The 15,745-nt window shown below is 26.1% G+C and overlaps 1 protein-coding gene across 1 annotated transcript; it reads right to left on the reverse strand.

Moving 5' to 3' along the window:
* Positions 1-874: 874 nt before the first annotated feature.
* On the reverse strand, positions 875-15,084 carry LOC107171588 (tubulin polyglutamylase ttll-4-like). The gene is made up of 19 exons (XM_089225480.1): positions 14,403-15,084; positions 11,858-12,261; positions 11,462-11,682; positions 10,964-11,394; positions 10,854-10,888; positions 10,670-10,780; positions 10,496-10,600; positions 10,312-10,422; positions 9,786-10,054; positions 9,509-9,716; positions 9,324-9,450; positions 8,632-8,851; positions 8,436-8,561; positions 8,202-8,330; positions 8,054-8,139; positions 7,841-7,962; positions 7,673-7,749; positions 3,561-3,658; positions 875-2,944 (listed from the first exon to the last, which is right to left on the reverse strand). Exons 2-19 carry the CDS (start codon positions 12,210-12,212, stop codon positions 2,803-2,805), a joined length of 2,973 nt encoding a protein of 990 aa, XP_089081606.1. The 5' UTR covers positions 12,213-12,261; positions 14,403-15,084; the 3' UTR covers positions 875-2,802.
* Positions 15,085-15,745: the final 661 nt, after the last annotated feature.

Here is a 15,745-nt window from a genome sequence, read left to right on the forward strand (position 1 = left end):
TCATTAATGTCTTATGAGAGATTAACAATGACACTAAGTAATTATAATTTGTGTATACAATTTAATTTATTCATTTTTGTCAACTTAAATATTTAACTTTTGTATTTCATTGTCTTAAAACGTATGTAGGTACATCGTACATCTTAACATAATTATAAATAAAAATGTATCACTTAACCTTCATTAAATTTTTTTTTTTGCAACACAAGTTACGATGGAAAAATCATAACTATGCCCTTTTACAGGCTCGAATCCTTTCCACAGCGCCATGTTTTATGAAGTTTAAATTTTGTATTGTTTAAGTAAGCGTCTACTCTTGACCCACTTAGCCTTACAATTACAAAATAATGGTATCAACAGACAGGTAATGGTCCAATTTGGGCTTGATATTATCTTATAGATTTACCTTTATAACAGTCATTTATCAAATCAATTGATGAATGTGAAACAAATATAATAATTACCTTAACTTGATAAAAATTGTTTGTTGTTAGTCAAATCTATACCTACTCGAAAGTATACAATTACTACTCTATAATCTACGAGTATATAATAAATTATTATAATCCTAATTATTTATGTAAACTACATTTTACATTAAATTGGGTCACTATTATTCAACCCGGGTACAAGTTATATCAGGATAAATTTGAATCACTGAAAAAAAACCAAAAGAATAAAAGACCATGAAAAATAAACCAAATTTTTAAATTTTGCTATATTAGTATATTACACATGTGTCTATGCGTATATATTATGTCTATGAGATGACGTCATATTTCACTTAGTATAAGTTTTAACTTTTTAATTGAAAATTTAGATTACTTATCCAGCTACCCAGGGGTTCTATCTGTTGAAAATTTTACAAAAACACTTTCATTAATTAGTTTATTAAAAAGATAAAAATATACAACATAAAAAAAAGTCACAATTCACAAATTTTAATAATGTGTCACAATAAAATGTTGTTGAATCTAATATTAATAAACTAAATAAATGTAATATTGTCTTCAAATTTAGTCACAATTTGTATAACTTTTAATATGAGTACTCCGAACAACATTTATAAAATATTTTATACATACATGAACACATATTTAAATTCAATCAAGTATAACAAAAAAATATGATTATTATCTACAAAGGTATACCAATTTATTTTACAAATTAAAAATTTAGAGAAGTTTTAAAATAAAATATTTAAAAAATTCTTTACATAATTTAGTTTCTTGGCAATTAGCAACATTTGCAACAGTATTGCTAAATTTAATTTAAAAACAAAAACATTACCTACTTACTCATGAATAGACTCAAATCACAGAGGGGTTAAGGGAGCTTAGCCCCCAAAATATACAGTTTTTTCTAGTAAGGTACAATCAAAATCTTTTATGTTAAAAATTTAAGTCCCCCAAAACTTTAATGGATTTCTGCTTTTGCTTATGATTTATTAAATTTTAGCGATTAATATATGTGTAATTACAATTCTGAATAATAATATGTAAGAAGTATTAAATTATTTTCAAATCTTGACATTTTGCCTCCATAATAGCTTTAATATGATAAAATATTTAATTTAATGCTAGTCAAATATAGTAAAAATAAGGGTGATGATGAGGGGAATAGATCCTCATCACAAAACTTTTAATCATTGATGGGGTAGGTTACCGTATGAGGCTTACATACTTTTCCAAACAAATATAATCTCCTTACGGCCATTACCCAAAACCAAATTATTAATTACGCTACTGGTAAAAATGTAATTGCTTTAATACAAAATAAATATTGAAATGTGTATTAACTAAAGGTATGAGGCAGTGATTTACCCACATAATACAATAGTAATGACATATGTGAATTAGACTTTACAAATTTTATAGAAGCATTGTATGATGACAATATTTACTATTTTATTATATTAATTTGATGCAATGATTACAATAAAAAATTAAAATACATTTATTTATAAAATATGTAAATTGAGTTGAAAATCATGTATTAATATCATTGTTCATTTTGATTGATGAAACTTAATTGTAATGCTATCTTGTTTGATTTAAAATTGAATATGGTTACAACAAAATTATTGGTACTAAAAGTCAAAATTGCACATAATATTATAATTATCTATCGACAATAGTTTAACATTCTTTTTATGTTGTTATCACATAAAATTTAGTTAAAATTACTATTTATCTTTGAGAAGACATCTGCTTTATAAGTGGTTTGATATAAACAATTTCAAAAACTAATTTAATGTAATGAAAAAGTAATTTCACTAGTACCATATAATTAGTTGTTTGTTGAGTAATTATGAAACTATATGCATAAATGGTTTCACATGGGCAGAACCTATAATGCCACTGTTATAAATATAAACCAAATTTTCACCGTTAATAGATAATAGTGTACATTTGATGAAACAAGGAATATTGCCAGAGTGGTCTTATCCCCGTGAAATAACTTTAAAGAATTGCAGTCCTCAAAAATAAAAAATAAAAATAGTTTAGCCTTATCACAGAATAAAAATTATACATATATATTTTTAACAACCCTTCAACTAATGAGGATGTAAAATATATTATTTACATTACTTCAATGTTTAAATCTAAAATGCAACTAAAACTTTGCTCCCTTTCTTAAGGAATATGTACAATTATCACAATTTATTATTTTTTGTTACATTTAACAAAAAAATTAATTAATATGAGTTTTTAGCCAAGTCCAAAAACCATGAACAAAACCATACAAACGCAATCGATTTGATGTTATTGCATGCTTAGTGTTCATTAACATGGTTATATATCAGGAAACCATTGGATGACTAGTGGCTGATGTAGAATCATCATCAAATGGAAAATCGTCACTAATCCAATCTCCTTCGTCAGACATTGTTATAGATGTATACACCATATGACGACGTTCAGCAGCAGACATTGAAAAATGACTGATAGACAAATATAAAAAAAACACATAGGTCAGTGTCTGAAACACTCCACCGGTATATCAAAAACACACAAACAAAATAAAACTATAAAAGAAATTAAAAATCCTTAACATGCTCTTGCAATACATTAATCAATCAATTAGTAAAAATTAGCAAGCTATTAATTAGTAAATACAAATTAATTATAATATATATATATATACATATTTTATATACATAAGAAAATGATTAAGTTAACTCACAAGTCACAGATAATAGTTTATAAAATAATATCTAATTTTAAATGAATTTACGTATTACTAAAAACTAAATAATAACAACAATTTTAATTGTTGAAAAATCACCAGATAAAAGACATTTGCAAGATAGGTATTTTATCCACATGTTTATTAGTGATTTATTAGCAGACTCTAGTGTAATAGTGACAATTCATAGAAGTTCTAGAATTTTACAAAAGCCAAAATATGAACATTAAAGGTGTATGTAAATTAAATAAGCAACAAAAATAAACAATAAAACAAAATTGTACGGTATTAATTATATTTGAGAACATATTATTTATAAAAACCAAAATAAAATAATGTATTTAAGTGTACATGATCAGTTATCAGATTACCTGATGACCGCTTGATGATGGTCACTTAATTTATCACCACCTGATTTTTCCAACATTTTTTCAACTTCCATTTGTGTATTTTGGTGGATGTCGCAAGTCTACCAGATAAAAATAAAGTACATTAAAAAATAATAATTAAACAAAATATTAATTAAAATAATGAATACATAAAGGGTAATGGCATGATAAACTTAGTACAACATCAACCCATAAGTAAATTTAATTCACAATCATTGATCTTTATTAATCAAAGTAACATTTTATTTTTAAGTAAATTACAAGATTTAAAAAATGTGATAACCTTTGAGTAATAAGATTTATTAAATTTTTATTTATTAATTCTATAAAATTATCAATTTAAATTTGAAAGATTAATCATGGGTAATTATAAAATACACAATATAATAATTTATTTGCTAAAAATGAACATTTATATTGTATAATATGTGTAAATATTAATTGATGATAATCTGGTTAGTTTAGAAGATAAAAAAATTAATATATTTTGTCAATCATATATTGTTAAAAAATATCCATTTTAGTAAGAATTAATAAAGTAATAAATCATTCATCATGTTTTAATAATAAAATTGGAATAACATGTCAAAGATTAATGATTTCGGTTTTTGAAAATATGATATATACTTTTTTGTTAGTAAAAATAGAAAATATTAAACTACAATGTTCAGTGAATAAACACATATTTTATTCACAAACGGCATACAGAAAAAATGTGTTGTAACAACAACAAAACTAAAAATTGTAACACATAGTTAGAGATTGTTATTTATTCTATTGTTCAATTGCATTTTACTCATTTTGTATTATTTAAATACTATTAGTTATGTAAATGTAATCTATTATACAATCATAGTCAGTCAAACATTGTAATATTGAAAATAAAATAAAAATTATGAATAAATATTCAAAATTAATTTGATTGTGAAGACTTGTTTATCCAATACCCTTTAAACGTAAATTAAACAACCTATAACACTAAAATAAACTAACCTAATAACTAAACTATAATGACCAAAATTATATTTATGAATGATTTTAGAGTCCAAAAATGATTTTAATTTCTTAAAAGTTGCAATGTTTCATAGCATAATATACTACATATTATGCAACTAATAATTTAAACAATTGAGAGAAATAAGAAGCATTTAAATTTATTTGTTTATGATTTCTGATCTAGCCAAATTCATGATGAAAATAACCATTATATATATTATTAAAAATTAAAAATTAAGACTTAAATTAATACAATCATAAACATAATTTTGATTTATAAAACATTAAATTAAGCATTTAAACATATTGTCATAGCTAAATTGTATGATAATTGATATACATAATAAACATGTATTTAAAATAATACTGAATAGGTTTTGATCGAATTATAACTACTAATATCCTGAACTTAGTCGATTATTTAAATATTTAATTAGAATACTACTTATTTCTACAGGGTACAACCAAAGATTAAAACTGTAATATTTTATTATACCTTATTAAATCTAATGTGTCACACAATTTAATACAATATGATTTTTCGACTGTCACCAAAAGCTAAAAACAATGTTTTCTTTGCAATAAAACAAAGAAAAAAAACTATTGTATAGTACTTTTAGTTTTTTTTTTTTAAGTAGAGATTTTTCTTCTTAAATATAAATTGGCACAAAAATATTATATTAAGCTAATAATAGTAATGCATTTATAAAATATTTATATTACCAATTACATAAGATATCAGATATTTTTCATAAATAATGATTAATACATTCATCATTAATATTGATTATTATTCTAAGGAAGTCTAAATATCTGGGTTATACCATGATTACTTTAACCTTCAACACTTAAGCCACTGACCCATAACAAATAATATCTATTTCAATAAAGAAAAGAATATTAAAATATATATTACTAATTAAGTATGGAAAAACTTACAGAACGCAACAATAACACCATTTTTTCTAATTTTCATTTATAGGCTATACTAGGTTCATAATTACTTCACAGTGATTAAAACACTTAAATTCACATGCTAAGAAAACTCCAAATAAAAATACCACCCACTTACAACATTTAACATTTTTATAGGCGAAATACGCATTTCTGAAGCACCACATAATTGGTTCCTTAATAATTATTAAAAGCATACAAATTAATTAATTAAATACTTGTTAACTTGTATTATAACACGTGAAAAGAATTTTATTAGTTGTAAACCAATAGTTATCAAAAAAGTTGTAAATATTTATTTAGATAAGAATAATACAATTAGGAATTTTGATTGACTTTTTTTTTATTTAAAAGAGAAATATACAATATCCACAAATGGAACAGTAAGGTAAGCAAAGATTTTAAATAAATTACCTAATTAAGAAGTCACCCAATGATCGATAGTACAACTTGGAGGTAGGATTAATAATTTAGACCAATTTTTATATTAAAATAATTTTATTAGAAGATTCATTTTAACAAAAAGCACGGTCTAGTGGCTGATGTTCTAGTAGTCTAGTGTATAGTAAGTTACAGGTGAATCAATTTAGAATAGATAGTGTTAAATTTAGGTTTAATGATTTGTCATTGTATACAAAAACGATTGTGAGCGAAGACTGTTTGTCAGTCTAGGATATTTTATCCTATGATAAACTTATGAAGAATTTTGTATCTAAGTTTCAACTATCTTCAACTTTGAAAGTGGTTTTAGATAGAAAATTGTTGGTATTTTTTAGAACTTTTAGCCACCAACAGTTCATAAGCAATTTGATTTTGTCAAAATTTTGTGATCCAAAAATAAATTTATAACTGTAGACTTGAAATATTCACAAAATATGTATACAAGGTTTTTACTTTTTTGTACACAATGAATTATTGTTGAATTCATATTAACCATAACAACTATACCACATCATCTTTCCCTATAGTTAATTTGCTTAAAACACAAAGTTTAGAAGATATTAAGAAGTTACATAAAAAGAAATAAAATAGCTTTATTTTTTTGAATGCATAATAATTGATTTGTATATGTAGTTCTTAATATAATTACAAGAAAAGTTTATTGTTTCATTAACGTGAATAGATATGTAGTGACTGGTTAATATATATAATATTTCCATTTGAGTAGCAGTGTTTATATAATTTTGTTTCAAATTAAATAATTGATTGTATCACATAATTATCTCTATATGGTAATAAGCTTATAGATAAAGTCATTTTTCAGATAATTTTAAAGAACAATTGGGTGAGAAAAATCATTTTTGATTTTATCCATATTTATATTTATACTTCTATTTATGCATATTTTGCATGTCATCAATGCTGTTAATTTTCAGAAATAGATTTTTTATTTATTGTTTGATCATTAATTTTCCTTATTCAAATTGATATTAATATTTAGAATTGATTAACTATTGACTGATTAGTAAACATAGACACAAGGTCAAATTATAATCTTTAGTCATATATATAAACTACAGTTATTATACTCTGTTCAAAATAAGAACAGACCTCGGTGTCATGCTTCTGCACATGAGCATGGCTGTTCTAAAGCTCTAGCCACCAAAGTCTGTTCATATTCTGAACAGAGTATAGTTAAATATATTATTTAGTAATTCGGATATGCGGTTGTGTTTATATACCCAAATACTCTATTCATATACATATTACTTTTAGGTATTAAAGATTAAATAGTTTTATCAATATTATAGCATTAATCATAATTTAACTATTTTATAGGAAATTTTAAATTTATAAATTTATTTATTTACAGTATTATGATGATCAACTCATTTCTTCATCCCATAACATTTTTATGAAAATAAAACTTGTGGATTTAATAAGATGTATGAAATTAAAACTATAAAATCATCTTCATACTATAAACTAACACAACATTAAATAGTGTGCGTTAAATTTTTAAATGTTGAAGTTGTAGTAGTTGTGAAAATTTATTGTTTCTTTAGTTTATAGGCAAGTATACTAATAAATTAAAAATATTATAGATAAGCATTTTAAAAATCATTTACATGACTCATAAAAGTGTAAAAATATTTATCTCATAGAAATATATATAGTTATAGCTTAATAATTGTATATGTTACTTTTGATTGTTCTTCCTCGATGTCTGGCACTTCCAGGTGAATTTTCAGCTGACATAACTTTTCAAGCACAGCAATACCTTAAAAATAAAATGTATATTGTGTACTTTAAATAATTTAAATATTAATTATAATGTATGAATACTTAAAGTTTTTAAAAATAGTTCTTACCTTCATCTCTGTTGTTACTGTATTTACATTCCCATGCATCAAAAAGCATATTATAATATCTAGAACCTTCAAAGTATTGATGATATTTAAAAGATAAAGTGGTTGGAAATACTTTTTGAAACCTAAAAACATAAAAATCTTAGTATATAAGTATATATATATATATCTTATTATCTAATGTAGAAATAAATAATGTCATAATAAAATACATACGAGCCAATTTGTGTGAGTTCATCTTCATAAATGATAAGATGCCGAATATCGTCTGGTAATAGATCATCTAATATGCTATCAATATACTAAAAAAAATTTTAAGTTTATAATTAATTGATACTTGTAACAGTAATTAATAATTTAGTACTTCTACTCTGGATTCAGCATTTGTATAATATTCTTGTTTTTCTTTTTCTTTAGCAGATAAATTAAATGTATATAATCTTTTATCATAGCATAGTGGTGATTTGACTCCTAACATCTTGAGTAAGGTATTCTATAGAAATGTTTAATTTAATAAAATTATTTATTTTTGTTGGTTGATTATAGAAATTAAGTGAAACATATTAGAACAAACAATCTACTATCATTTAAAACTCACATGTGTACTTTGAGACATTTTGTTTGGGATATGATAGCCAACCATATTCATTAGATCTTTGACCAATGGTCCCTTAACAGCCAAGTCAAGTGGAGACGAAGAATGCAATGAAGGGGATATATTGACCTAATAATGAACATAGAACCATTCAATATTACATTATTCAATGTTACAAACGTGTAATTATTATAATTACTTCCAATATCCAAGGTTTAAGATATTCATCAAACAAAACATCTATTCCAAATAATTCATAAGCATTATATCTATTGCTCAGATTTGAACGGCACATTTGACTCATTGGTGATTCACCACTGATGACAGTCTTAACGACCAGATCTTCTAAGCTCTCCCACAATTTTTTAACATCGACCTTGCGTTCTTTTTCCATATATGTCCATAGTGATTTTAATGTCCTAAGTTATTACATTGTTATAATGTTTACATTATTTCAAGTAAAAATACTAGCATAAAATTAAAAATTAATACACTACAGAAGACGCCACATCCACATGTATTGTCTCCGTCTAATAAACATATAACATAAAAATTAGTTTTGCACTGGACAACTTTACTTCTTCTATATTTATGTAGAATTACCAAAATTACAGCTATTTTTATAATTGGATAACATAAATAGTCAACAGTTTGAGAACATATGGTATTTTTAAATTAAATTACTGAAAATGTATGGATAGTGCTATCAAAAAAAATAAAAATGTTATGACACATGTATAGTTCTTTTTCCGTAGTCAAATTTTGATAATTTTACTATAAATGGAGGAAGTAAAATTTGTCCTGCGCTAAAAAGGCTTTTACTATGTTGCACGTTTCTAAGACGGGGACAATGCATGCAGGTGTAGTGTCTTCTTAATTTAGCATGTTTACCATTTATGACCTTGACACGCATCAGCATCTTCATTTTGAGTATACTGGCTACTAAGTCTATTAATGCTATAGTTTGTTAAATGCATATATCGATCACATAGAGTGGTAAGATCAGATGAATACTTAACTGAAAAATTACACATAGATAAGTGATGATTTCAATCGTAAAACAACAAATATTATACCAGAAGCAAATCGCACAAGGCCATTGTCATAAAGATATAGGCGAAGTGGATTTATTGAAGTGATGAGTATATACAGTCTTAAATCAAATTTGGTGTCATTAATTAGATATGGATTATCTATGTACCTTTGAACAACTAAAGGTACTTTCTTTGGTATTTGACTCCATTTAGAAATAACACGAATGCCAGTTCCTCTAGCAGATGCTGGCTGTAAATATAATAAAATTCAATATTAATTTTATCATTATTTTAAGGAACAAATAAAATAAAATAATACCGGTTTAACAATCCATTTATCTTCATCATTTTTTTCCCAAACTTGTCGTAAAATTCTAGCTTCTTGAGGTAGTATATATGATGTAGGTATAAAGCCAAAATTTTCCTTACCATATTTCAACATTAATCGATGCAAGTTTTTCCACAACCTATCTTTGCGGCCAATTTGAAAAGTACCCGGAAAATGATTAAGTTTTTGTTGTTCCCGAAGTGTTTTGAAACACAATGATTTCATATGTTTACCCCATGTTCCAACCCAATCATTAGATTCTTAAAAATTAAAATTTGAAAAACAAATATTAATTATTATTAAAATTATATAATATATAATAATATTAAAAGGAAAAAAGTAAAAGTACACAGTCTAGGTAACATAATTTATTCATTAGGTAGATACGTTAAACCATAGAAAGGATCAACAATAAGAGATGTAACACCATGGTGATTTTGTAAGGATATACCATATTGATTGGATTAAATAGTTAGGACAGAAGAATCGATTACATTTTGAATAAAACTATGCTCACTTCTAACAAGTTTAAAACCACTATTTTGAATAGTTCGACGTACAACAATTGGAGTTATAGAACTTAGTTTCCACTTTAATAACTTTTGCAAAGATAGTGGAAATGATTCACCTGTAATTATAATTATAGAAAACTTAGAATTAACCATTTTTATCTAAAAAGCATTGAATAGCAGTGTTAATACCTTTAATATCATGGGAAGAAAATCTTATGTAAGGTGGCATATTAGAAAATAAACTCGGGCGTAATGCTGAATGATATTCAAAATTATCCTTTTGTAATTGAGTACCTGTAATTGAAAATTATCATTATATAGGTAAATATTCCATTTATTTAATTTTTAAACTTATTTAAATACCTGAAAACAAATGGTCAAAAGCTAATTTATTTGGTTCATCAGTCATAGAATCTTGTCCAATACTCTTGTTAAGGGTTTGCACTAATGGAGATTCTAATGTTTTTCGAGCATCTATTATAAACATAGTATATAATTTAATATAAACAAATATGTAGTATTATAGCGAGTTTCAGTTAATATTTACTTTCAGATGTTAAGTCCAAGTGTGTATTACACGAACTGAAATAAAACCATTAAATATTTAGATTTAAAAATAAATTACTTAAAGAATTGTTTAGTTAATTTTATTCTTACTTAACAGAAAACACAGATGTATTATTTATATTATCAGTTCGCCGTCTAGTGTTAAGTGTTAATGTTTTAATACTTTTATCAGAAAATATTGATTTTTCTGTGTCATAAATATCACTATTAAGTATTAATTCTGATTTTAGACTTGTTTGTTCATAAATTAGTTTGTCTTCTTTAGTAACCATCAATGATTCTTTAGCCTTAGATGAATCTTTAATATGGTTCTTTGATTTAAATATTTCTTTTGATTCTACAGGCATAAATGTAGCTATTCGTACATGGTTGACAAGTGTTTTCTGATTTGGAATGTCCACGAGATCTTTATTCTTTGAACTTGTATTATTCAAATGACCATTTATGGTTAAAGATGAGCATCCTATTTTTTGAATACAATTTGTAGAAATAAGAGGTTTAGGAGGAACCGTTGGTAATATCTAAATTATAATCATATATAATTTAAAATACAAATAGTTAAAAAATTACTTTTATTGCAATAGTTACTTTACGCTGGCGATGAACAGGGGGTTGTCTTATATGCGCATCATACTTTTTAATTGATGTATAATTAAATTGATCAACATTATGATACTCTTCTTGATCTACGCAGTTTTCATTTTCTTCCCACTGTCTTGAATTATTATGATATTGAAAAACATCATTACGTCTATCATTATGTTCGATTTCATACAAAGACTGTGTAGTATAATCTTTCTTTTTGTTTCCTAAAAAAATATAGATTTTTACTATGTTGAGGTATTGTTTATTTGATTTATTAACTTTGAAAAATATCATCTTCTATTTCTGCAGATTATTAGCCATTAATCAACAAATCATTTTTAATTACAAATAATAATTTTTAACTCATTAATTAACTAAAAAAATACTTATCCTACTTACCTAATGAATTAGGAGATCTGGATAATGCATTTGAATAGTTTAAACTGTCCAATGTAGGATCAGAATCCAAAATAGGATAGGGATTTAATTTTAGTAGCCTTTCTGAGTTGTGATCTATTGTTTGATGTGAGTTGGTACGAATAGTTGATAATCGATCAATAGGACACCACCGATCTTTTATCCCGTCTGATGACAATGCGTTATGTTCTTGGTGGGTATCAAGTGGTCGAGATCTTTTCATTCTATTCATATGTACATTACATACAGAGCAAAAACAATTTTCTGGTAAAGTTCCGTCATGTTCAGAATTATTGATCATCTCTTTGGTTAATAATGAATATGATTTATTATTCATATTTTACGAACTTGTATAGGTATTCTTACAAAATAACTTTTAGATTTGTCTGTAAAATAAGAACATATTTAAACTATTAAAAAAAATATATATATTATAGTAAAAATATATTAGGCTACAAAATTATGTTATAATTCTATACAATTAAACATTACCATTTAAATAAAATTATTTGAAAATATGCTATTGAGAAATACAGGAGTATAAGTTAGGATGTATTTTAGATAAATGAGGTCAGTAGTTTGGTGGCATGCGTATAGTATACTTGGCACAATGTTAAGATACTTTGACATATACGAATACCCTATCTGCATTTATAGAATGACATTAAAAAGAAGCTATAGTTCAAATTATTTAAAAGGAAAATATCCTTTGCAATTTGTTAAATTATTTTACAAAAATAAATATAGAACTGTTATATCTATTCCTTCCTATTCATGAAATATGCAGTAAAATACAAATGATCAAAAATACAATTCAATTCTAAAATATTTATCTACAAATTATAGAATAAAAATTAACTAAATTAAATTAAATTAATAAATAATAATAATTAAATAAATTTAATTAAATATAATCACAATACTTTATTATTTTAGATCTACAAATACAATTAATATTTAATTTTTTTAGCTAAGTATATTTTTCTGTATATATTTTAATATTTTTAAATTATAAAGACTAGCCCATATTCGCTAAAAACCACAGGGATCCTAGGATTCGTTATACTTAGATTTATTATTATTATTATTTTTTTTTTTTGATTATAAAAGCATTAACTACTATAATTAAGTTAAAAATATTAAAAACATTCTTATGCTCTATATTTCTGTATACAGTATTTTTCTTGATTTAAAAAGTCTTCAAGAAATTAAGCGGATATCAAGTTAAGCTCAAAAAAAAGCTTCCGAGGTCTAAAATTTGGAAATTAAACTAATCTACTGAAATCACTTGTGCTTAATAATCCTGATATTAATTTTATTTAACTTTTAATGATTGTGGATTAGTACTTTAGCCTCAACTCTATCAGTGTTTTGTTATGAGTAGTTAATTTTTGTTCAAAACAAAAAATCATTCCATAAATACACATTAACATAGTACATGTGTGTCCATGGTGTATTTATAAACATAATTTTGAGGCTAAGTTAGATATAAGAGATAAAAAATTTAAGTGGGTAAGGAGTCTTTATTTTTATTAATCAAATATTTTGTGTTTTAGTGTATAGTCAAAATTGATTAACTCAATATTTTTGGCCAGTCCCTTCAACTTTGAGTTAACCAAGTCCAACTTTATTGAATTATATTAATTAGAGACGATAACTATCTGCTTTTAAGGACATTTAAAATAGCTGATATACAAACAAAATAAACGTAAATGTCAATTACTAACAAGTACAACCTTTGTGCCAAGTGTAACAATGATACGGTATTAAAATGTTGACTATAACTAATTCTTATAGGTACTACTTGATAACATCAATATGAATTTTTATTAGAATTTAAATAAAATAGATGTCACCACCAGGCCATCATACAGCATACCTAAGTTCAACTTAAACAGTAAAAACTATTTGAGTACTTAATAAATGCTATCAAGATAGGCAGGTATTTAAAAAAAAATGCTTCTTAAATATTCTTTAAAAATATTACCTACTAGGCTATAAGCTGATAAGTTACAAATAAAGTATTAATAAATTGGTTAAAGAATAGAAATTCAAAATAAATGTTATTTTAGTGAACAACATGATTCTATCTAGTTTAATCTGTATAATTTTAAAGTTTTCTGATATACAAAATATCAGAAGATTATAAAATTAACACAATTTTTTTATTTTTTTTTTTTTATTATATTAAAATATAATGGTTGCATATCATCAAAATAATTGAATAAAATGTGATCGCTTTACTATGGAAACATAATTATATAGGATCAAAATTAATTTCTTAAAAACAAGTACTCGTTCACAAGTATACGAGTATAGTTCTGTTGTAGACACCGGCTCTAAACTGACAATCGATAAAAAAATAAATAAAAACTGAGATGGTGAAAAAAATAATAATTGATTAAAATATATTTCTCGCGTACAGTATATAGTACTTATGCCATTATAATCTACGAGTTATAATAATGTGGTAAAAAAATTAAAATTCAATCGTTATTAGACAGAGGAACATATGAAGATAACTCACCATGAATTACGATAATATATAATAATTATATTAATTATATTATAACGAAGACGAGTAGGGTTGTTGACGATGCCCGCTGTGGTAGACACGAGTTTTAGGTGCTCGCCGCAGTATTTAATATACCTATAATAGTTATTTTATTATTATGGTCACGACGCCGCGTCCGCTGCCCGCCAAACAGGAGACATTTCAAACGACGGCGAACGGTGGTCGACAATCGATTCGAACGTGGTCGGAGAAGGCGAAAAATGTCAAATGTATTAATCTACCGTAGTGAGTGATAAGTTGGCAATCTCCATAGATAATCGTAATTCGTAATGTTTAATTAACAAATAACAATATTATAAAATAATACGCGCAAAACGCATTCGACTCCCTCCCATACACGGCCTCGGGGAGATGAAAAAAAAACGTTGGCGGCGGCGTCGTCGTCCACTGTTCACGTGCGAACCGCGACCGACGCGCGCAACCCGTTGGCCACCAACTAAGTAACTAGTAAGTAGTAACCACTCGGCACTTCTTTATCTACATTCTACGCTCACTACTGACTACTGAGCCGCAGTGGCAGTAGTGACACTTAGCTTGGGTTGTGGCTGCGAGCAGCACGACCGCACGAGTCGTGAGCTATCGGATATGGTAGGTAACCTAGGTTGGTAACGACTGCTGACTAGCGGATTTGAAGGCGAACTGGCGTTGAGCGAGTGGTGAGTGATGACCGCGACGAGATAATAACTAATAAGGGTGGTACTGTTTTTAGAGCCAAGATACTGGTACAAGACATCGTCATTCGTCGCAGAAAATTTATGAAACAATATCGCGGGGTAGTGTTGTAATTTTTTTCCGTTATTTTCGCATTATAAAATGCTGTCGTCCTAGACAATACTTGCCTTTAATATGAACAATAAATTACGGTCATGCAAACACGGTGTTAAGTTAAGAGTCGTTGAGTCGTTCGCGCAGGGATGGTTTTCCGACAGAAAGAATATTTTTTCCCAACATCCCAACCATCATTACTCATTAGTCATTAGTATTATTATTATTATTATCACTATTACTTAACTTTAATGTCGTATTGTTATGAAAACAGCTGGTGCTTGCTATGCGGTTGCAAAATAACAATATTTTCGTGAGGTTATCGGTATGAACATAGATACGACAACGCGGCGCAGGTTGTAATCAGCTTTTGTGATCGGTCGATCGGCGAGCGGTCTTCTAAGGCCGTGGGCGAGCACGTTCACGTTAGTACGTTACGTATGCGATAGTGCCGATAGCCGAAACTCATCATAATTTGACAAACGACAATATTATAATTTGACAAACGACAATATTATAATTTATAAATT

Source organism: Diuraphis noxia, unplaced genomic scaffold (genome assembly GCF_037042655.1).
Source record: "Diuraphis noxia isolate RWA-SAM2 unplaced genomic scaffold, SU_Dnox_SAM2 contig0004, whole genome shotgun sequence".
Taxonomy (NCBI): domain Eukaryota; kingdom Metazoa; phylum Arthropoda; class Insecta; order Hemiptera; family Aphididae; genus Diuraphis; species Diuraphis noxia.